This window comes from Strongylocentrotus purpuratus, unplaced genomic scaffold (assembly GCF_000002235.5).
Source record: "Strongylocentrotus purpuratus isolate Spur 01 unplaced genomic scaffold, Spur_5.0 spur5_scaffold_9, whole genome shotgun sequence".
Classification (NCBI taxonomy): Eukaryota; Metazoa; Echinodermata; class Echinoidea; order Camarodonta; family Strongylocentrotidae; genus Strongylocentrotus; species Strongylocentrotus purpuratus.
In genome coordinates this window covers 26,408,695-26,433,298 of record NW_022145615.1, presented here as the reverse complement: position 1 = coordinate 26,433,298, position 24,604 = coordinate 26,408,695, and the positions used below count along the sequence as shown (strand labels likewise).

The following is a 24,604-nucleotide window of genomic DNA, read 5'->3' as shown; positions in this document are numbered from 1 at the left end:
ACTACATTCTACAAAATAGTATAATGATACAATAATAACAGTGCTATGATATCGATGATGAAGATGATGATTTATCATGGAAACTGCAGAATCTAGAATTTATGTTTTTAAAAAAAATCCCTTTCAAGAGTGTGGTGAACTATCGTATTGTAATTTGTTGCTAGAGATGTTCTTGTTGTTGACATAATTGTGGATAAAATGCATATCAATGAAACCCTACACGATGAGCAGAAACAGACTTGAACCTTGGTCCTGTTGCATAAAACTTATCATTGATGGTAACTTTGCCATCAATGGTAACTTCCATGGAAACCTTGATTTTGATTGGCTGTTGAGCCCTTTTACCATGTTAGTTACCATTGATGACAGAGTTACCATCAATGGTAATTTTTATGCAACAGGTGCCTTGTCTTGTTTTGCATACCCTTCTTCACAATCCCATCCGCACTCTCCCCGAGCTAGGACCATTTCATCACGACAGCTGGTGCAGGAGTTTGGTCCCGGTCCATTACAGCTACTGCAGCTCTGATGGCACGGACGACACTCATTACCTTCCATGGCATCCTCCAACAGATACTCGTAGGTATACTGAGGGCAGTTCTCCAAGCAAGCCCCAGTTGCTGCGATGAAGGAAAAAAATGACATTTATTTTTCATTTCCTTTAAGGGTAATGCAATGTTTCTGGAATTTTTGAAAATTGGATTGATAGTAATTCTTAAAAATGTTGATATATTTGGATGCCCCTGTGGATGTATTATAAGCACTATACAATTTAGCCCCTAGAACACTTCTGCTTTCGAGAAATTGAATTATCAACAACAAAAAATTACTGGTGCTCCCGGTAAATTTCAAATATTTCAAATAGCGCCTAAGGCCATTCCATGGTAGCTGCGATCATAAAAATCTCAGAATATGCAGTTCTGATATATAATTTCCAAACAGGAATAGCAAATCGGTCGATTGTAGTCAAGAAACATTGTTTTATAGTTATAGTAATATCAGTCGTGAAAGGACGCTTTACAACATAAAGAGTTTAGTATTGACAATTTTATTACTTTAGACTCGATTTCAACCGTGACAACGATCATTGAATATTGCAAATTCGCATAAGCTTCTTATATGTTCATTTGAACCAAATTCATGACCCCTTACCAAAACTTTGTAATATCTTTAAACCTTTGTTCAGCCATTTAAAAAATCTTGTAAAAACTCATATGACAAAGTATTAATTAATAATAAGTTTTTCAATCATCATATAACATTTGTAAAATAAAAAGGTTCCAGCAAAAGCTTATAGGTGGAGTTCCCTTTAAAAGAATGAAACATAAGTAATTTAACAAAATAACAGGGAAATCATTTAAAGCATAATAACAGATGTATCTAGACTAACAGGGGAATGAAATGATATTACATTATCTACATTACAACTGGTTAGTATGGCTGAAACAGAGGCATGGAAAAGATTGAGAGAGAGATTTCAAAAGATATGTAGCAATAAAGAGAGACAAAGAGAACAAGTTATAAATAAGAGAGCAGGTAAGATAGTATTAATATGGGAAAAAGATAAAAAATGAAATATCAACATAAGAAAGAAGAAGCTTAGGAGATATATTGGTGGAAGGTAAGGGCATACCTGTTCGTAAATATCCCAGATTGCATGAAAGGCACTGGCTTTCATCTGGCCCATAGCAGGTGAAACAATTCTCACTACCACAGGGTAAACACTCTCCATTGCTATTCAGGTAGTGTCCTTCAGGGCAACCAAACTGACACATACCATGCCCATGCACAGGGTCAGACAGCTGCATGCCCTCAATGCACGATGTGCAATCAGATGGGGAGCCAGCATCGCAATTGAGACAAGTCGGATGACAATCTGCGAGGGAGAGAAACAGGATGAAAATTGCTTTATCATAACTAGATTTATCTTAGATGCTGCTTGTAAGTATCGGCTTGCATGGTGATGTAGATATTCAGTAGGCTTGCACCATGTGAGAGAGAGGGAGGATTGAGGACATATCTTGAGCACAATGCATGTATCTAACCTAGGATTGCTCAAGGCACCGCAGTTTAACAAGTGTTACCCTAGCTGTAGCTCAGGCTGCCCTACAGGACTGAAAGCATTCAAGAAAGTACTTCCTACCCAGTACTCATTTACTACACCTGGGTAGGGAGTGGCAAATAGAAATTAATGTCTTGCCAAAGGACAACAGTGCTATTTACAACAGAATCAACTGTACATTGACTTCTACAGAGTTTGCACTTGCATTTGCAGTACTCGACGTTACGTTACAGCCTCATAAATACTGGTCATTCTAAAAATTCCCTATCACAATTTCTTACCAAAGCATTCATTCGAGTCTTTGTCTTTAAATTTGGTGTCCTCACACTCCTGAACACAGCGGCTACCCTGGAAATGGTGTTGGGCGCTAGCACAAGTAACGCAGTCCGTGTTGTCAGGCCCTAGGCAGGTGCCGCAGGATGGATCGCAGGATTCGCAAGTTGCCTTCCCATCATTTGTAAAACTCACGATGTATTCGTTTGTTAAACATGCCATGTCATCTTCATTCACGCACTCCCCAAAGTAGACAATGTAGGATCCCTGGCAGACTAAAAAAAAAAAAAATGAGTAATAATAACAATAATAGTGGGTTCTTGTATAGCGCTCATGTCAGTCAGATTTGACCCTCCTGGCGCTCCCAAATATTACCCTGGCTTTAGCACGGCTGCCATACGGCACTCTAGCATTTCAAGGAATAAATTCCTACCAGGTACCCATTTACTTCACCTGGGTGGAGTGTGGCAAATGTAGATCAATGTGTCTTGCCAAAGGACATTAGTGCGGCAGCGAGTAGAGGAATACTCAAGTTATAAGCAGGATATACCTGTAAATCTGTTAATACCCCTACTACTTATAATACCGGTAATATAATTATATAATAATTGCTGCCCTTGAGTGGTATATCAGATACAAGGCCAATATTATTATTATTATACATACAACAAATAGAACTAAAGTGAAATTTAAAGGATTTAAAAGATCAATTTATCAATCTGTGGCAATTGAAGTGGCACCCTTGGAGTGACATATTTTAAGGAGAAACTACAGCAATATACTAACTTGATATTGAACTTGATAAACAATAATATACTAACAATATCATCATCATCATCACAATAAAAAAAATTAAAAAGCGTTTTACCTACAGCTATTTTCAATAACTTCTAGGAATTCTTACCTACTTGCTAAAAGTTCATTACAGCAGTAAACTATCTCATAATTATATCATATTCATCATTATGTACATCATTACATCAAGGTAAACATGTATATGTTTTTATGAGGAACTGTGCATGAAACCAGATTCAGAATCACAGTACTGTTTCAAATATATATATATATATACCTGTGCAATCTCCCCAGTCATCACATTGATCGCAATAGAGAGGGCAGATGTTTGCGTGCTGTATACAATGATTGGTCTCAGAATCTTCAATGTATCCACTGTAGGGCAAGAAGGAAAGAGAGAGAAAGAGAGAGAGAGAAAGAGAGAGAAAGAGAGAGAGAAAGAGAGAGAGAGAGAGAGAGAGAGAAGAAAAGGAAAGGCAGAGACAGAATGGTGGTGGGTAATAGCAAGAGAGAGAGAGAGACATGGGGGACAAGGGGACACAGATGAAAAGACAGAGAGATGTGAAAGAAGAAAAGGAAAGGTGGAGACAGAATGGTGTGGTGGGTAATAGAAAGAGAGAGAGAGAGATGGGGGGGGGGACAAGGGGACACAGATGAAAAGACAGAGAGATGTGAAAGAAGAAAAGGAAAGGTGGAGACAGAATGGTGTGGTGGGTAATAGAAAGAGAGAGAGAGAGATGGGGGGGGGGGACAAGGGGACACAGATGAAAAGACAGAGAGATGTGAAAGAAGAAAAGGAAGGTTGGAAACAGAATGGTGTGGTGGGTAATAGAGAGAGAGAGATAGAGAAAGAGAGAGGGGGAAGAAGAAAGACGAGGGTAAAGGTTATAGAGAGTAGATAGAAGAGAAGAGGATGAAAACATAATAAAAAAAGAAGAAAAGTAAATATCAGACATCAGACATGTGAATAAAGATGGTAAGAAATTTGTTTTACTTCCAATTACTCATTTCCAGTACTTTCCAGTGAAAACACACTCACTTCCCGTTGAAGTATGCTTCCTAGCACGATTTGTCTGCACACAGCATAGACAGCGGTCTGGAGGGGTCTAAGAAGCGAACCAGTCCAAAAAAAACACAATCGGGTAGAAGGTATGCTTCCTGGCACGGTTGTTAGACCGCCGTAATGTAGACCGGTCCAGAAAGTGAGTGACAACGAGGTCCAAATCACTATGAATATCTTCAGCTAAATTGTAAACTCATAACACTTTAACATGCATCCACCTTTAATAATTATGCAAAAATTAAAATCACATAAATGACAGAAAATCCATGTATACACACAATATAAAAAGCCATTCCCAACAAAAAATATGCTATGATCGCAAACTTAACAGACTGCATGCAGGCACCAATTAATGCACAGGTTCAATGCAAATAGTTTTCATACAAGATCTTTATAATTACAAATGGGGTTCTTCGCAACTATCTGTTAACTCTTTGTCAAAAGTAGAGAACTGGGGACCGTTTCACAAAACCATCATACTGTAACTACAAGATCAACGACATCTCCACAATGTCGCTTGTCATGTCCACTTAGTGTTTCACAAAATCATCTTCACCAAGACGACGACAACTTCTGCTACAAGAGACTTTTCGTGACTTCAAACCTGTCATATCTTTTAAGGACGACATCTCAAGTCAATATTAAGTTTAAGTCTATGGGCAGCAAAAAAATATGAAAACTGAAAATTGATTTTAAGTTGATATCCAAGCTTTCATTTTACTGATAAGCTTTTTATTTTAATCATGAAGTTGTCGCTTATCCGCTTCCTGACATCTCTATAGGTCGTCGCAGACAAAGATATGACTGTCACACAGTTGGTTTTGTGAAACGACCCCCTGGCCATGCAGTCGTATGCAGCATCACAGACGAATAGTCTGAGAGGACCAATGGAATTTTGCAGGTATGGAAGGGTAAGAACCTTAAAGACACGATGCTTCTCCTTTCCTTAAATTCATTCACTGCGGCCCGCAACTCACATCTTGTAATCCAGAATCATGCAAATATATAGGAAAGATATCCCGTCCCTCCAACATCCAAAGGTAATCAATCCTAATTACTTGTTTATTCAAGAGATTACTTGTACTCCAATATCATGCACAAACAATGCACCTTTTATAGCTTCATTAACTCTCTACAATGCAAGGCAAAACAATCTTAATTATTGTTTATTCAAGATACAAGTTTTATGAGCACTTTTCTCCAAGCAAATCTTGTAAACCTACGCTTTGAGGCTCATCGCCTGAAATCCATTGCCACTACATGCTCTGAGACAGATTATATTAAAGAGCAATCCAAACCTTGTACTAAGTTCAATTGTATAACAGCAGAAAAATAAAAGAAACAGAATGATTAAAGTTTGAACTAAAATTGGACAAAAAACACAAGAGTTATGAGTGTTTGAAATATGAGTCCCCTTACCCTATGTGAATCTCAAATTGGCAATTTGGTCAGTCGATTGTGAGTTAGTCATGGACAACTATCCTGCTTGTTGTGTGCGAAATCATCATTAATTTCTGTTTTTCTCCTAATCGCCTTATCCCTTGGGGCACTACTCAAAATATATAACGGCTAGCATAATATTACAGGTCTTCTAAAAAGGAAAGACTCTCCCCGAGTCAAACATTTATGTTAAAAAAAAGACATGATATTAATCCAGCGGGTTGGAACAAGTGGGAAAGTTGTCTGGCACTATGTCAGAGTGACATTACTAATTCAGTCAATTTGAAGTGCCCATACATGGAGTGATTAAAAGTTTTACAAATACATAAATTTTATTATTTTATGTCCAATTTCGTTAAAAAAACTAACTAATCTCCTTCTCTGATTTTCTGCTGTATTTTAGAGTAGTTTGTTATAAAGGTTTGGATTTCCCTTTAAAATGACCATTCATGCAAGAATTTCTTACCGTGTCTGTACATTCTGTCAATCAGATGGAAAGAAGAGTACAATAATATCAGAGAATACGTTGATCTTTTTTCTTATGGATACAGATTGATTTGCATCTAAATTGAAAGCTTCACTGACAACCTACAGACCTTCCTATTAAAGCAGAGTATCATTAAAGAAAATAAATGCTGCTGACTTCTGTCAGAAATTTCCAGTGATGTCATGTCTAAAGATCAGTCATTTTCAGAAGAATTATGTTTTTTTCTTCATGGAGCCATTTCACTAATTCACGCAATTGTCAAAGTTTAGACAAGCAATGAATGACACAGCGTGGTAAATTGGCAACATGTTATTAAATGTTAACATTCACTGTTTTGTGAAGATGTTGGGATTTCAATATTTTCATACACTTTACTTTTTATTCGACCGATGAAACAATGTAGCATATCTTTGTGATTTCTTACACATGACATAAAGACCTTCCTATACAGAACATCATAAAACTGAACAAAGCTGCTGATTTCCAGCACCAATTTGAAGAACCTTGCCTACCTTGGACAGGTGCTGAAACATCGCCCTTGGAAGAGGTATGTTCCATCATAGCAACTGATGCAGGTCAGGTAGCTACCGTCACAGTCCCGACACTCCACGGAACACTGGCGACAGTCACGGAAACCCAGCTCTTCGCTGTCATAGTAGCCTTCTGGACAATCTTCTACACAGAGCTGGCCATTCCTCAGCAGCATGTAGGTGTCTGGGACAACAAGGAAATAGCACACAAGTATTGTAACTACTGCACGACATGTCCAATGTCTTGTGAAATACAAGACCTTTTGATCAATAGGATTTGGGGGTCTGAGCTCATAAACCCCCTGTCTAGTACTCTACTTGATGATTAGTCAAGTAACAGCAATGTCAGATTACGTGAATGAACTCAAAACAATTAAGGGCTCCAATAAGCACAAGCTGTAATTCTTTATTCACAGTCCGATTGCAACACTAGCCCTCATTTCATTCTTTGGCTAAGCAACTTTTGCAGAGAACTTTGGAAAGGGGGTTCCAATAAGCAAATACTTTGCTCATAGCCCTCATATGACAATTTGAACACAATTTGTTTTTTTTGGCTTATGATCATTGCTAAAAAAAATACCTAGAGATGCATTAACTAGCAGAAAAAGAAAAAATTCTGCACTCACTGTGTCACTCAATCACTTGGCATTTGAAGTCATTTATTTTTAGATCGGTACAAAAAACAAGAACAATAAAATCCATCAATTGGCAACATGAAGAATGTTACTAATGACTGCACGTTTAACAATTCAGATTGGCAATTTTCAACATTTTCACATTTTGACTTTTTAGTAGATAAATAAATAAATAAAAAAAACAAACAAGGGAAACGCTCTCGGCGGTCTCGCCTGCATAACGCAATTCAATATGATAAACCAGAACGTCAATGACGTAGCGCTCATCCGCATCTCACAACAACAAATATCGTAAATTTTATGTGGTACACTTTTGAACTGGTCAAAAAATAGAAATTTGATGCCCTGGAAGGGATATAATTTCATTTAATTTGCATAAAGTACCATAAATAATCAATGGAGCAAAATCTCACAATTCTGTGTAGAAGTTTATTGTTCCAAATTTAGCTCTACCAGATAAGGCAAAATCGGTCAAGAAATGAGGGAAAAGAAGCAATTTTTGTTATTTTTGGAATAAATTTGCATAAATTACCATAATTAATTAATGGAGAACAATTTCAAAATTCTGTGTAGAAGTTTAGTGTACCAAAGTTAGCTCTACGATATAAAGCAAACCAAATCAAAATCGGTCGAGAAATGAAGGAGAAGAAGCCTTTTTTGTGATTTCGAATAAATTTGCATAAATTAGCATAGATAATGAATACCACGATTCTGTGTAGAAATTTTAAATTCCCTCCTAGCCCTATCATATGAAACAATCAGAATCAAAATCGGTTGAAAAATAACGAAGAAGCATTTTGAAAATCTTAATGTTGATGCCACAACAAAGTCTAAGTTTGTTGACCTTAAATGGCCTTTGACCTTAACTTAGTGACCTGAAATTCTACTCACATGATTGGGGAGACTTGATAACCCTATAGTCCAAGTTTCATTGACTAAGAACTTATACTTTCAAAATTATATCAAAAATTCAAAAACTTAACCTTAGGTTAAGTTTTCGATGATGATGCTACAACATAGTCCAAGTCTGTTGACCTGAAATGACCTTTGACCTTGACTTTGTGATCTGAAATTCTACTCACATGATTGGGGATACTTGATTACCCTATAGTCAAAGTTTAATTGACTAAGAACTTATACTTTAAAAATTATACCAAAAATTCAAAAACTTAACCTTAGGTTAAGTTTTTGATGTTGACGCCGTCGCCGTCGCCGTCGCCGTCGCCGTCGCCGCCGCCGTCACCGGAAAAGCGGCGCCTATGTCTCGCTTTTTGCTACGCAGGCGAGACAAAAAAACCAGTGTTGCCAATTTTGAAAAGAAGAACTGCCCTGAAATAAGATCCTGGCAGAATTCCGTCAGGGAACTCACCTGGTGCACACTCGATGCAGTCCCCAGGCCCGGAGTCCAGACAGGTCTTACAGGATGGATCACATCTCCTGCAGACGTTGCTCTCATAGTCGGGGTAGTAGTCCACCGGGCAGTCCGTCACGCACGCCTTAGTGGGGGCCAGAAAGTTGTAGTAGTTGCAGGAGAGGCACTCGTTGGGACCAGTCCCGGTGCATGTCTGACAGGATTTGTCGCAAACCTGACAGTTTCCGTTGGAATCTGGTGGCGCAAGAAAATAGTTATACAAGGAGTCATACAAAATCAGCCTTAGACGAAAGACTTCATGCATGGCTGATTGTCAACAAACGGAGTTAAGTCTTTTGTCAATTCTGCTTGTTGCTACGGAAGGCAGCCAGTGAAAACATAACTTTATAAATCAAAATGTGGAAATGCAAGCATCATTTTAAACAAACAGAACTTTGTTATTCCTAACTCATTTTTCCTGATTGAGGTGTCATATGAAAGGGCAAAAACTGAACTTTCTAGAATTGTGATTTTCTCTTTGAAATTCAGATACCGTCCGCCAAATGACTTTAGGTTTCCCTCTCTCCAATGTGATTAAGTTATGATAAAACAATAATTCTCGGTTTCGTTTTTTCTGGGACGCACTGGGATTCAACAGTGTACTCTTTCAATGTAAAGCGCATAGAGAAATAAGTCTTAATCATCATGCGCTAAATAAATAAATTGAAAATTATTAACACTTCATGTCAATGGGCCAAGAAATTGGAGGCTAATTCTTTCATTCCTTACTCCGTGATAAACTAGATGGAACTTCGACTGCGCGCAGTCGAAAATGATGCCTCCGTCATAGAGCAATTTTACAAACCAAAACAGAAGAAATTTTTCGAATTCAAGTTCAATTGTAATCCATTAACAGGTTCTCAGAATATTGTGATTACAAGCTATTTTTGCATACATAATGAGCCCATGACCTTTGACCTTATGAACCAAGAATCTACTCAGTTCATTGGCTCTGCAAGAAACATACATGACCTAAGTTGGCAGGAATCCATCAATCGGTTCTTGAGATAACGCGATCACGAGCTGTTTTTGCATACATAATGTGCCCTGTGGCCTTTGACCTTTGACCTTGTGACCCCTACATCTAATCAGTTCATCGGCTCTGCAAGTAACATACATGACCTAAGTTTGGCAGCAATCCATCAATCGGTTCTTCAGATAACGCGATCACAAGCTCGTTTTGCATACATAATGAGCCCTGTGGCCTTTGACCTTTGACCTCGTGACCTCAAAATCTAATCAGTTTTTCGGCTTTGCAAGTAACATACATGACCTAAGTTTGGCAGCAATCCATCAATCAGTTCTTCAGATAACGCGATCACGAGCTCGTTTTGCATACATAATGAGCCCTGTGACCTTTGACCTTTGACCTCGTGACCCCAAAATCTAATCAGTTCATTGGCTCTACAAGATACATACATGACCAAAGTTTGGCAGGAATCCATCAACCAGTTCTTCAGATAATGCGATCACGAGCTCGTTTTGCATACATAATGAGCCCTGTGACCTTTGACCTTTGACCTCGTAACCCCAAAATCTAATCAGTTCATCGGCTCTACAAGATACATACATGACCAAAGTTTGGCAGGAATCCATCAACCAGTTCTTCAGATAACGCGATCACGAGAACGGGACGTATGTACGTACAGACGTACGTACGTACGTACGGACGTACGGACGGACGGACAACCCGAAAACATAATGCCTCCGGCTACTTCGTAACGGAGGCATAAAAATGGCTGAGGAAAATGACATGTCATTTCTAGCTAGCTACCTTGTCCATATCGGACAAATAACCATACCTTTATAAGAACTGTCGGTGCAAGACGACCTGCAGAATCCAAGTTCTAGTTCAAAGTTTGCCAAGCATGAGTTACACTCATGGTCACCTGGCCCAGCACACGTAACGCAGGACGGGTGACAGCTACGGCAGGTCCCCGTGTACTCGTCCCCGTACTGCCCTTCTGGACAATCCGTAACACACGAGGTCCCTGTTCATGAAAAAAATGAATGAACAATCAAACCAGTATTAATGGACACCTTCATGTGACAAGAATATCACTAGCTTTCAAACAAATAGAGTACAAATTATGTTTATGTATGGTCTAAACAAATTGGTGAACTAACGTCTTGTTCAGATATGAAGCGGCAAAAGCGGGCAGTCTATTTATGTGCTTCACATTTCAGTATCTTAATATAACACAGAGCTCAGTGAATATGCGCAGGACCTTTGTTGAGTGCAGCCGGCATCCATTTACACCTTTAAAAAAGGGTGGTGTTTTTTGGGGGGCGGCGGTTTACAGCTACATATCTGACCGAGCCAAGAGAGCTACTGCCTTAGTTTGCAGTGGGAGAGAGGGGTAGAATTTGCCCCCAGATCCCAATTCCCTCTCTGTTTGTAATGTTTGTAATTTCATAGCCTTAAGTAATTTTCATATTTTTGATATCTTTTGATCAAAGACTGATAAACTTGCATGAACCTGACAGCATTTACACAAATTCTAAACTATCCACGGCCAGAATAGAGTTCTCCATCTATTGAAGTTCATGAAATTCTTCAATCTTAAAACGTATCGAACATCTATTGGTACATGAAACCAACAAAATGCAACCTGACATGAATTTCCAGCATATCTCGCATAGTCTTATCGAAAGGATGACGGAAGCCTTCATTGTGTGTTAACGTGCCCCTTCCCTTGTTCATAGACGCAGGTTATGTCAAGTGGAAAACACTCCGTCCCTCGGTTAAGACGTTAAATGGAGGCCCCGTGTACAGGATAGTCACCACCCTTGACGTTAAAAACCCTTTGCACTATTCGTATAAGAGTAGGGGGAAACCCCGGTGTAATGGTCCACCTGCACAACCCAATCAAGCCGAGTATACGGCATCTGCAAGAATCTTCAGTATTGAAGGAGGCAGATTATCTTGAAGAAGAAGAAGAAGAAGAAGAAAGGCTTAAGGCTAGTAATGTACCTGAAAGGAATTCGTCCATCTCGTAGCATATTTTGCAATTATCAGGACCCGCACCCACACAGGATGCGCACTTGTCATCGCAATCCTGGCAATTTCTCAACGCATCATCGTACATGTCCTCTGGGCATTGCGTCAGGCAGAGGTTGTCAAAGTCATCGTAGAAGTACTCATCGTCGCACGAGGTGCAGGTGTCTGGTGATCCCTCACAGGTCCTGCAGGTCGGGTGGCAGAGCTCACATCGTCTGGTGTGTGGGACAGCAACCTTGCCAGGTGGACACAACAACACGCAAGCAGCATTATCAAGATAGTAACTCTCCGCACAAGTCTGGCACACATCTACGATACCTGCGGTCACAAGAAAATCACATTTTTTCTACCTTTAATTTTATTAAGTATTAACAACGATGATTTGTTACTGAATAAGGCATACACATATAAACAAGCAAATAGCTGGATTGTGTCTTGCCCACCCTGTCCAATCTACATGAATATTGCCAAACAGCATCACTGACCCAACTTTGGTTGCACTTGGAACAATATCTGCAAAGTTATTAGTCACCAGAGTCTTGCGGGTCAATACTTACATTAAACCTAATATGATGTTTGACCTTAGATCGTGACTTCCAACATCACTACAACATATAGGTCCCCCAAATGCAATTGACGTACCATGTTTTTTTGCATTTGGAATGACAGAGGCAAGGTGACTTGTTACAAGAGGTATCAACAACAATTGATATCCTTTAGTCCCACCTCCACCTTTGGTGGGGGAGACAAATACAAATAACTCAAACTTTTATACCTAGCGCCAGCAGGACATGAACCTGGCATTTTCAACATTTGCCGTCTAGCTCTCAAAAGAATATTCACATTTAGTACCTTATGCGTTAGTGAAACGGAAGTCAGAAGGAAAAGTAAAATTCCTTTATCCTACTGTCACTCATAAATGCATCTAAATTCCACTGACATCCCGACTCCAAACTGATGCCAAACCAACAGATTCTTGGCCATATGGAGTTTGTGATTGGTCTGGTGTTGGATTCATTGATGTGACTGGAGTACTGACATTCATGCAGTGCATATTCGCTATAAAGCATTCGTACACACAAATATTTGTATAACAATCCACAAACTTATCACTGATCCTAACCATTTAAACAGCTATCACAATTAGGTACTGTGCATTCAAAATCCGAGGGTTCAACGCATCGTTGGTTCTCGTTGTCACGGCTCAATCCATCTTCGCACTCTGTGCACTCATCAATGCCGTATCCTGTGCATGTTTTGCAGCTGTCGTCACACAGCTCACATGTGTGGATGAGGGCGATATCTCCCCGATCGTACTTGAAATAGCCGGCTGGACAGTAGTGCACGCAAGCCCCTTCAAGCAGATACTTGAGTGGCATGTCTGAAGTATAGAACAAATAATTTCATTTGGATGACAATGAGCAGGAAAAAAAAAACGAGTACGTACATGTAAAGTTATATGCATGAGCCACTGTGTATGTGCGCATTCCATTGTTACACCGTAATAAATGATGGCGGTTCCAGCCCATGCCCGTTATGTAGCTGATCTCATACTTCTAATAAAATCATAAGCTATAGAGAACCATAAGCTATGGTCTTAGCAACTTTAAATTGAACTGTTCTCAGACTTGGTAATACTTGATTGACATGGTGGCAGCGGTGGGCTTACCCATCCTATCAAAATGGAAAAGGCAAAATTAAATACTCCTCATACATTGCATGGACTTTAAATGTACACCTACATGTGATTGAATTCTGGTTATGATGGAAAATTGTCTCTCAGAAAATGAAATTAATTTTGTTCAGTTTAGACTCATCTAATTCCCTTTTAAACATTTGATAATTTATGATTTGTACCTCATAAAAAGAAAACCTTTTTACAAGTACACTAAGTCCTGTTTAAACCATGCACATTACATGATTTATTCAAAATTTCATGAAAACATGAAAATCATTTGTAATCTTTCTAATTCTTTGTCCGTCGTTTTCAAAGAACATTATAGTAGAAGTGTTTCAGTAAAAGGATTGCATCTTGAATTGTCCTAATATTCAAGTTATAATTTGTTTTAAATTCAAAGAATTCAAAATTGTTCACTTTTTGAAGATTTTTATTTTTCTTCAACTAGCTATTTATGTCACATGTGTGCAGTCCCTTATACCCATATCTTTGTGCATACAGTCACATGATAAGTATTTAACATTATTATTAACTGTACAATTCCATGATTTATTTCCATTTTATAAAATAAAATGCATCATACTCCACTACAAACATACCAATAGACTGTTTACACTGTGTGCAATCCATGATGCCGCCACCATTGCAAGTCTCACAGGTCGAGTGGCAGGGGAAACATTCCCCTCCCATCGAGTACTTCCCATCTTCACAACCCTCTCGGCATATGATGCTATCAGCGACGTCATCAATGACGGCGCTACGAAGGACTCTAGAATGAAAAAAAGAAAGTCATATAAACAATCACAAATTATTACGATTATTAACATTAATATTATCATTGTCATTACTTTGAATAGGTGATTTGTGAGAATCACATATAAAGATCGCTTGAGGAAATGCGGATTATTTGATTTGATTTGATTCAATTTATTTATTTCTGTTTGATTTTCTTTTTCTTTTGCATTTTTACAAATATATAACAAATAAACATTGCAAATTCACACATGACAAAAGAATATATGTAGAATAAAGTAAGGCTGGCTGAAACTAATCGAAAACATCAAACAGGAGGGCTGACAAAGTAAGCAAAGCTTGATAGTATGACTACCCTCAAAGGATACATAATAATATAAATATTATATAGCAATATAAACAATTCTCATTTCAGTAATGTTTCTAATTAGTTGAAAAAATAATATTAAAATCTTCTGAAATTCGACAATGTCAATAAACATGTATTTAGTCAGAGAAACTGTAAAACTAGAAACTATAAAAAATGAAACACAAAATTGAAGTAAACAAATTGATAAAAACAGTTAGTGGATGACAATATGACCTTCATGAATATCATATATAAATATATATATTTTAATCTAGAGACTACTTACTTTGATGCGGCACATTGAATACAATGGTGTTCATCTGCACACAAAACACATCCATCGCTGCATGATTCGCAGTTTCCATTATCAAGAAATTTTCCTTTAGAGTACAGAAGGAAAAGATATTAAAGATAAACTCCAGTACTGGTAAAAAAAAAAATAATAATTCTCACAGAATCAAACGAAACTTACACTGAATGTTCAAGATTACAAATAAATGACATGTGCCAAACAATTTTGGAAGAAAATGTATACTGGCTGAGTAATGAGCATAGAAAGACAAGGAAATCAAGGTAGTACTAGCCCCGACACCATGTGTGTTGTCCCATATATAGCTTTCTATGTGAGTGCTTATTACTTTACCAAGACTCGGTCAAATTTATTATGATTTTGATGACTCCAGAACCTTGCAGTGCACACCAATACTTACATGCTACATGATCAACTGTTTCTGATCCTTTCACACGTTTTCTTTCACAATGCAATCGCATTACCAGTACTAAAGTTTATCTTTAAGTGTCAGATTTCTACTTGTATAAATTATATGTTATGATCACTCATTAGCTTTGAGTTTAAAAACAAAGCCATACAACTATTGAAAATAAATAAAGACATGAACTAAATTTCCGCATTTGATTTGATTTTAAAAATCATTATCTAATTTCAAGTTGGAAATTAATCATTACATACAATGTACATGTATTGGTACCCACAAGTACGATTTATTAAAACATTGTTCTTGTGGAATTTCACTCGAGCGATGCTTCACATTGAAAGTTATTTTCATGAAAAGCAGTGATTGGTGCACTTCACAACGTTTTCAGTCTGAGTGAGAAATAGAAAGATAATGAGGATTTTGTTTTTCTTTACCACTACCCACTAAAGCAATTTGGTAATATTATGTGAAGTGGCAGTGACACCACCTTCTATGGTGGAGGCATAAGAAGAGATTGGAATAGAAAAAGTGAAAATAATTCATTACTCCTCCTGTGGGGGCGTTTCACAAAGATCCTAAGTCGAACTTAACTCTAAGTTGGACTTATATATTATGGATAGCCATTTATAGCCCTATAATGAAATATATTCAAAAGCAAACATTCAAGTATCTTAGACTTTCATAAATTCCACATCAAGAACATGAAATCTTGCATGAAAATAGAAAGTGTGAATGACTTCAATTAATATTTTATGCTTCTTAAAAAAACTTTTACAAAATATTTTCAAGGATGCTAATGGCTGCTTTCCATAATTGTTAAGTCCAAGTTAGAGATAAGTTCAACTTAGGCTCTTTGTGAAACACCCCCCTGATTTTCTTTTAAACAATTACACTCATACAGTCCATGGCATACAAAAAGAGTGTCTTACCATTCTCGCAGGTTTGCAGGCATGCCCCTCCTACCAAGAAGAATCCTTGATGACAATCCACACAGTCTGTGAATGAAGGGCCCTGGCAAGCTTTACAGGTTGAATGACATCTTGAAGAAATCAGCAGACATACAGCATGATTAGTCATATATTGTCACATAAACGGGTAAGTATATATTTTATGGTGGTTTGCACCGACTAATCCCCCCCACCCCCTCAAAAAATAAATAAATAAATAAAAAATAATAATAATAATAATAATAATAATAATAATAATAATGATAATAATAATAATAAAAATAAAAAATAAAATAAAAATAAATAAATTAATTAATTAATAAATTAAACAAAAAATATATAAAAAAATATATATGTATAATAATAATAATTTTTTTTTTTTTTTAATTGTTCTCATTTCTTCATTCTCCTAATGTGGCATTGAAACCTCCCATAACAACTTTGATGTCTCGTGAGCCTAATTATTTCATAGCCTATTCAATCTCTTTTACAGAAGAGTTTTACCTCAGCATCATCATGATCTAATGTTGGTGCATAAACCTGCAGGTAATTTATAAAAATTACTTAGATTGAAACCAAAATAGTAACTGTAATACAGTCAAACCTGCCTATAGCGACCACCCAAGGGAAACACAAAAAATGGTCTTTGTAGACAGGTGGTCTTTGAAGACAGGTTCTTTTAGTACATGATTCAATAAGAAACCATTTCCAAGGGAAACAAAAAATGTGGTCTATGTAGACAGGTGGTTGCTAAAGCAGTTGTGACTGTAATATGATGTGAAATCGATTGAGATACCTCAAGCACTGCCTGGATCCAGCATCAAAGCTGTTGACAATGTAGTAGCCTTCACTACACTGAGTGGGCAGGACACATCTCATGTCCTTATGGACATAGTCATTATAACAAGCTGTGCATTGGGTCTCCAAGCCTCCGTTACAGGAGAAGCAAGATGGATGACAGGACTGGCAACGCTCGTCCACCATGTACTCGCTCTCCATGCACCGGGTGATGCACTGCGAGCCACGCAGGACGGCCCCGTCGATACACGACGTGCACTGGTTCTCGTTCCCCTCGCAAGATCTGCACAGGGGCGAGCACTGGCGACACATCTGGAAAAAGGGATCTGGGATTCCAATGAAGAAGAAAAAATAGTAAATTGGTAAATACGTGTAGAAAGTAAAGACAAATACATCCAAACAGTACTGGAAACTGGTTCTCGTTTCCCTCACAAGATTTGCAGAATGTGGAGTACTGGCGACACACCTGGAAAAAGGGATCTGGGATTCCAATGAAAAAAAAGAAAATAGTAAATTGGTAAATACGTATAGAAAGTAAAGACAAGTCCATCCAAACAGTAATTGGGAACCTGTAGAGGAATTGATATACCGGAAGGAGCAGAATGAGATATTGATGATACATGCTTAACACTTTGGTTGCTTTCTTTGCTCATCTACATGGTTGCTTATTTGCCACACATGCATATTGACACACAACAACAATAGGCCCCAATCGACGAAAGGATTGCCTTGTGCAAAACAGTGGCTTCGCAAAATAACATATTTCTGGTCATGGTCAACTCCATGACAGCCTGATTTACCGGTATTACTAATCTTACACCGGAAGAGATTAAACGAATCTTGAAGCCTTTGGTATATTTATCCCACTTTTTTTTCTTCCCTCAACTATGCCCCCCTATAATAATAGGGAAAATAGGGAAGAATAGAGAAAATAAAGGGAAAATTAACATGCACATCCTTATTACAATGTATGTTTTAACAATAAGATAAAAATACACACACATGAAATACAACGAATAGTTCCCTCCATGGTAAAGATATTTCTGACAATTCAGGACCCTCTTTTCTACAACTTGCCAAGAGTAACCGCTGCTAGATTTCTATAACGAATTTGCTCATAGCCAATGATATTAAATAGTTTCTATAGTTTATATCAGTTATTGAAACTTGTAATTGATGACGATTTATAAAGGAGTGACCCTTGGGCCTGTCTCTTATCTTAAATGCCGGCTGTACTAGTTTGGCCAGGAGGAATTAGACCACACAGCGTGGTCAATGACAGGTGGCTATCTCATCAACTCAGCTCTCAATTAACATAAGAAAAAGAGGATCATGGGGGACCAATGGTCACCAATTAGGCATTGTTTTCTATATAGAGGGAGCAAGTAGCTACAAGTAGGACAGTGGGGCTTTATCTAACTATGCATACATACCTTTGTAGTAACCGGTTTCACAGGCTTGAACGCAATCATTGTTGTCACCGAGGAAGAGGCCGGTGGCGCAAGATAAGCAGTGATATTTGGAGTTGCCACTGCAAGTCTTACAATGGACGCTGCACCTTCCACAGCGGATATGAAGCTCTGGTGGGGTGAACTGGCCATCTGGGCAAGTAGGCACACAATTCCTGGAAAGATTTGGAGAGGGGAGGGGGGGGGGGAGAGATGGGTTTGTAAGTTCAACAGTCAAATAACATGGATTCATAACAACTATAAACATCAATGATATAAAGATGAATTGGGATCATAACAAATTGAGTTTTTTTTTTTAAAGGCATATTTTGGCATGAAGGTCTTTTTTTTTTATCACAATGACTTGCAAGAGAAATGTTTATTAGAAAACATGGAGCAAAAAAAAAATTACAAAATTGAAATTGGAAGCCATCTTGGATTTGGCTGCCCGTTTGAATTAAAGTACACGTCTCATGATCCTAACAGAAAGTGCCACTCACACCTTGTTACATGGAGGTACAGTGGACCTCATTTCTCAATTAAGTATGCACACAGCTGCAGAAATATGGGAATTTTGAACTTGAAGGAGACCATAGGCAAGCAGACACTGAATTGAATTGAATTGAATTGATTTGAAATGATATGAATTTCACGCAATTGAATTGAAACTGATATAATTGATTTGGGGGACGAGGGAGGGAAATAATACAATATTTCTTTCTACACTCACAAGGTATCTCTGTCTTTGTAGTGCCTGCATTTGTAGCATTCATCAGCATTGGGACCAGAGCAGCCGTAGAGACATTCCTCATGACATTCTTGGAAAGATTCCCAATCAGAACTACTCCACCACCAGCTGGAGTCCCACGACAGAGAGCTGGAGGAGGCAGCACGGACGTCTCGCTGAAGGGTCTCCGAAACGACCCTCAAGGGAGAAACATGTCGACCGCGGCCGGGAGTGGATTGCAGCTCAGGCCGCCCAGGCCGCCGGATGACTTCTCCTGCCCCTTCTCCTTCTTGTTCCTCCGTTTCTTCTTCATGGGGGGCCATGGTGGTTGTGTCTGGAGAAGGGAGAAGAGAAGCGGGTAGGCTTTCCGTTCCACGCAGGGTGAGCCTCACCATCCTTACATTCACTACATTGCAGAGGATTAAAAAAAGATGAAAGAAAAGAAAAGAAATGGAGTGTTTAAATAAGTGAAAATACACACATACATGTATAATAGCCTATCCATTGAAAGCTTTTTAAAGTGACCCGGTAACATTTTTGAAAGTTAATGAAAAACTGTATTTTGTGTATGAATTGTTACTTATATTATATTCCCTCTACTGTACTTACCCTCTAACCTGCAAGAAATCCTGAACAAATTCTCAAACCACAAAGATATTTATGGTTTTATTTGAAGGCGTCACTGTGCAACACCCTCAAGCTGTAAATTCTTCCAACCGTTTTCACATTAAAATAAGACATAAGACAGGTTTTTTAAAATCTTTCAACACTCAAATGTCTGGAATGGTATATAGAACCAATTTATTACTTTGTGACAATTTAAGTTCACCTAAAATGTAATTAAATTGTAATAATGTAGTTGGGAGAATTAAGGAGATCAGTTTTTCCCAATTGTTATCATTAATAATGGGCTGTTTTCACTCAAACTTTCAGATTATATTTAATTGTACATCTAGCATTGTAGTCACTACCTTAGCACCATTTTCTCTCATCTGAACAATGTTACCAAGTCCTTTTAATGACAGTGAGACTTGCCTCAGGGACCACCATGGTTCCCTTGAACACTGTTTCTCAAAGTGACCTGTACCAAAGTAAACGATACATAAACACCACCTGCCCTTAGAGGACACATTGTTTGTATCCCTTGAGCAGTCTTAAAGGCAATACAAAGTTTTGGGAATTTTGAAAATTGAGTGGATAGTGATTCTTTACAATTTTGATATATTTGGATGTCCCTGTGGATGTATTATAAGCACTAGAAAATTTAGCCCCTAAAACACTTCTGCTTTCGAGAAAAATTGAATATTAAAAACTACCGGTGCTCCCGGTAAATTTTGATAAATTTCAAAGAGCGCCTACGGCCGTACAATGGTAGCTGCGACCATGAAAATCTCAGAATAATAATAATAATAATATTTAATTTTTATATAGCGCTTAATACAAATGTGATATATAATTTCCAATCGAGAATAGCAAATCAGTCCATTTTAGTCAAGACACATTGTTTTATAGCTTAATTACTATCTCGAGCTATAAAACATAAAGAGTTTATTATTTACACTTGAATAACTTTAGACTCAATTTGAACTGCGACAACGAGCACTGAATATTGTAGGATCGCATATACTTCCAATATGTTCATTTGAACCAAATTCATGACCCCATACCAAAACTTTGTATTACCTTTAACCTACAAATTTCACTGCGTTATGAAAGAAGCCAAAGTGAACAATGGGTACACTTACGTGCGTTGTATTCGCCATTTCCAATTTGAATGCGCCATGTTCCGATAGGGCTCTCTCCCCAGAAATGAACGCTCATGAGAGTCCAGCGTTTGAAGCCAATTCTGGATCGGTCCTTGAAGCGTTGGCTGAGCAGGGTGCTGGTGGTACCTGATGGGGAGGTCAGCTTGACCACCACGTCCCCACGCCTCCTGGCATTGAGCTGGAGGGTCAATTGGACATGCTCCAGGTGCTGGATGGCTCCCCCTTGGAAAGGATCTGTGCAGCTTGTGACTTCAAGTTCAGAGTTGTAGTTTTTCTGTCTCCTGATGAAAGAGCTGCAATAGATGGATATCAGGAATGTCAGTTAGAATTGATCAGAGGGCCTGAAAATCACCTAGAATGAGCTATTTTGTACAAAAAAAAGCCTAAACTATGGTCTGAAAATAACTTGCCAGGGCCTGAATTCTGGCTATTGCCTGAAAATTGGCATCCCTGGAATATACAAGAGGAAAGAGGAGTTATTTGGAGGAGATGCTGGAAGACATTGCACAACATCAACACCATGAGCATCTAGCAGCTGTGGATTTAGCACACTAAAATAATCATCATCATAGCTGGATCCAAAAGGAGGGTCAAGACACCTCATTCCAAGAAATAAATAAAAAGGAAAACAAATTAAGAGGAATGGAATTTTCTTTTAAAAGGAGCCAAATTGGGAAAATTTGTCACCATACCTAACCATTTGCATACTAAAGGGAAAAACTGAAGACAAATATGAAGTCAAAAATTATTATGTTTTGTCCCCCCTCCATGAGTGTATCAGAGAGGGTCAGAGGCATTTCCCAAATTTTATTCTTAGGGGGATAAAAATAACAAGGACAAATTGTGTTCTTCTTTGCATCCCCCATCTCCCTTAGTGAGTCTGGAAGGGCTGACGTGATTCCTAAAATCATGTTTTCTTAATCCACTCATGTCGATCATAATCATCATCATCATTATCATCTTTACCATAATAATCCTTCAATTCAAATCATAGTATGTCATCATCTTAATTCGGGTTTACGTAATACATGTGCACTTGCCATGCATTTGAGTGAATTGAATAAATAAATAAAATATTGTTTCCTCTATAAAGTGACTTGATAGTACTGCCAAATTGCTACAGAATATGATTACTTCATATCTGTGTTAGTATGTACCAAATGTACTGATTACTTTCTACAAGTCATGTTTTTTAAAAATATTTTGCAAATTGTTTATTTTCTTCTCCTTTCATTGTATTTATCCCATTGTATGTTTATCCTGTTTTTGTTATCCCATTTTATGTTTATCCTGTTTTGGTTTTTTTCTGTAAATGTACAATTATGCATATTATTTTTCTGCCTTGTACTGTCCTGTGTATTCAGGCAGTAGCCTACGCTTGAATGTTTCTCTTTACATGATTTATATTGTTATGTTCAATAAAAAAGGTATGGGATTTTAACACGACAAAATAATTGAAATAAAACTGGCAGTCACATACTGCATTGTACATGTACAAGTTCTTACAAAGCAAGTAAAATATATTTTCATCATCATTGAGAAAGCTGTTAAATAATCAAAGCACAGCAAAATCAAGCAGAAGCATTAGGGGATACTTATACTCTAGCTGGCAAAAAAAAGCCCTAACAAAACATATCAGAGGTTTAGTGGAATCCATAAGCCTCGTTCTCAATGACCCTGTTTACCACCTCAAATAGACCACTGCGAAAAGTACAATAATATAAGCCTGTGCATCTCCCGTTTCTTTGTCTTATACCGGATATTAACAAGTATGCTAAGGGGCTATTAGAAAGTACAGACTCTTTTCTTACCTCTATCTACCGTTCGTTTACTCTTTTCTTACCTCCTTCTACCATTCATATACTCTTTTCTTACCTCTTTCTACCATTCATATACTCTTTTCTTACCCCTATCTACCATTCATATACTCTTTTCTTACCCCTATCTACCATTCATATACTCTTTTCTTACCCCTTTCTTCCATTTATATACTCTTTTCTTACCTCTTTCTACCATTCATATACTCTTTTCTTACCCCTATCTACCATTCATATACTCTTTTCTTACCCCTATCTACCATTCATATACTCTTTTCTTACCCCTTTCTTCCATTTATATACTCTTTTCTTACCCTATCTACCATTCATATACTCTTTTCTTACCCCTTTCTTCCATTTATATACTCTTTTCTTACCTCTTTCTACCATTCATATACTCTTTTCTTACCCCTTTCTTCCATTTATATACTCTTTTCTTACCTCTTTCTACCATTCATATACTCTTTTCTTACCCCTATCTACCATTTATATACTCTTTTCTTACCCCTATCTACCATTCATATACTCTTTTCTTACCCCTATCTAATGTTTAACAAATAAACATAACTACCTTTATTGTAATACAACAAAACAAAGGATATTTCATCCCCTTTCATGTGATAACAAATTTATGATGAAAGAGCCTATGATCATTGATGAAAGGTGAATAAAGAAATATATATGTAATGAAATATAACTTAACATGCCCTGTGAACTTATCGTTTGTTTTGTTTTTTTGCATTTTACTTAAATGAAATTACATTATACATCACTTATGTGCACTTCAAACCTTGTAAAACCCTTTTAGATACAAACAGTTGATATGAAGCATGCACTGAAGCCAGCTCACACACTCAGCAAGCAGAGATACACATTTCATTTTTACTTTAACTATGTAGATTGAATGTTGACTTTCAATGAAGAGGGAAGAAATTTAATTTAAGTAAAAAAATACTACCTGAGCTGGTAGAAAATAAACAGCAAGTATGTTAACTTTATCTCAGAAATTCATTTTAAATTAGATGGTAATCCTATTACTTGCTATTAAACTTGTTTCAAACATCTAAGAAAAGACCTTTAACAGGATTTTCCAAAAAGGGAAGGATGGGGGGGGGGGGGGGGGGGTATGAAATGTACGAGATTGCAAGCATGAAGTGCGAAGCCTTTACAGCTTTAAAATTTATTATGATAACATTCTGAGGCACTTCTGAAAGCGTAAACTGAACATTTACGTGACTATTTCTTAGCTTTTTTCCTGCTATTTTTGTTCTCGGAAGGATCCGCTCCTGTTTAGAGATTTTAATTTGCAAGATTAACATGATAATCCTTGCTGCTCTTTCAATATTTGTATTCTTATGCATTCTACTTCTCAAAAATTTAGCGTTCACACTACACAGGGCCCTGATTCATAAAACTTTAAGTCACTCACAAGTATCCCATTTCTATAACTAAAATTGTTCTAAGCCAATCAAATGCTTTGATTTCGGTAGCTTATAACAGTTATTGTAAGTTGTTTTTGATATAAAGTTTCATGAAACAGGGCCCAGATATCAGTTATAGCGAGGTTTGCATGAAAGCATGGTTTCAGAAAAGTACAAATCCTGCAGTTCTCACCTAAACATTTCCAAATAACTGGAGGAAAATGAAAGAAAAAACAACAAATATTTGACAAAAGTAAATTTCAAACTCTGTGCTTTGAGCAGGGCTCAACACTTACAGGGGTCCAACTCACAAAATCACCCCAGACCCCCAAAAGCTCAAACATTTACAAGAACCTGGGTCAGTATTTGATTCAATACTTGCGTTTAAATGTCAGTCAGCTTTTAACTTACAATGAGCACTTAGCTTAGCTAAGTAAAATGGCTTACGTTTTCAGATGACAGCCAAGTAGTTTACTTCAGCAAGCCA

At 37.6% G+C, this 24,604-nt stretch overlaps 1 protein-coding gene across 2 annotated transcripts in view; it reads right to left on the bottom strand.

Moving 5' to 3' along the window:
• The window catches only part of LOC578721 (proprotein convertase subtilisin/kexin type 5), a 50,408-nt gene that overhangs the window by 6,703 nt on the left and 19,101 nt on the right, over nucleotides 1-24,604 (bottom strand). Inside the window, exons 12-28 of one of the 2 annotated variants that reach the window (XM_030976752.1) lie at nucleotides 24,311-24,328; nucleotides 20,859-21,172; nucleotides 19,117-19,519; nucleotides 18,372-18,562; nucleotides 16,937-17,264; nucleotides 16,123-16,232; nucleotides 14,764-14,857; nucleotides 13,975-14,144; nucleotides 12,821-13,078; nucleotides 11,671-12,015; nucleotides 10,499-10,687; nucleotides 8,655-8,891; nucleotides 6,633-6,834; nucleotides 3,408-3,505; nucleotides 2,344-2,610; nucleotides 1,634-1,876; nucleotides 425-620 (exon numbers count right to left, since the gene is read on the bottom strand). In XM_030976752.1, the coding sequence (XP_030832612.1) occupies nucleotides 425-620; nucleotides 1,634-1,876; nucleotides 2,344-2,610; nucleotides 3,408-3,505; nucleotides 6,633-6,834; nucleotides 8,655-8,891; nucleotides 10,499-10,687; nucleotides 11,671-12,015; nucleotides 12,821-13,078; nucleotides 13,975-14,144; nucleotides 14,764-14,857; nucleotides 16,123-16,232; nucleotides 16,937-17,264; nucleotides 18,372-18,562; nucleotides 19,117-19,519; nucleotides 20,859-21,172; nucleotides 24,311-24,328 (3,663 nt within the window). The remainder of the gene's footprint in view (nucleotides 1-424; nucleotides 621-1,633; nucleotides 1,877-2,343; nucleotides 2,611-3,407; nucleotides 3,506-6,632; nucleotides 6,835-8,654; nucleotides 8,892-10,498; nucleotides 10,688-11,670; nucleotides 12,016-12,820; nucleotides 13,079-13,974; nucleotides 14,145-14,763; nucleotides 14,858-16,122; nucleotides 16,233-16,936; nucleotides 17,265-18,371; nucleotides 18,563-19,116; nucleotides 19,520-20,858; nucleotides 21,173-24,310; nucleotides 24,329-24,604) is intronic. The other variant, XM_030976753.1, reaches the window with a different exon arrangement.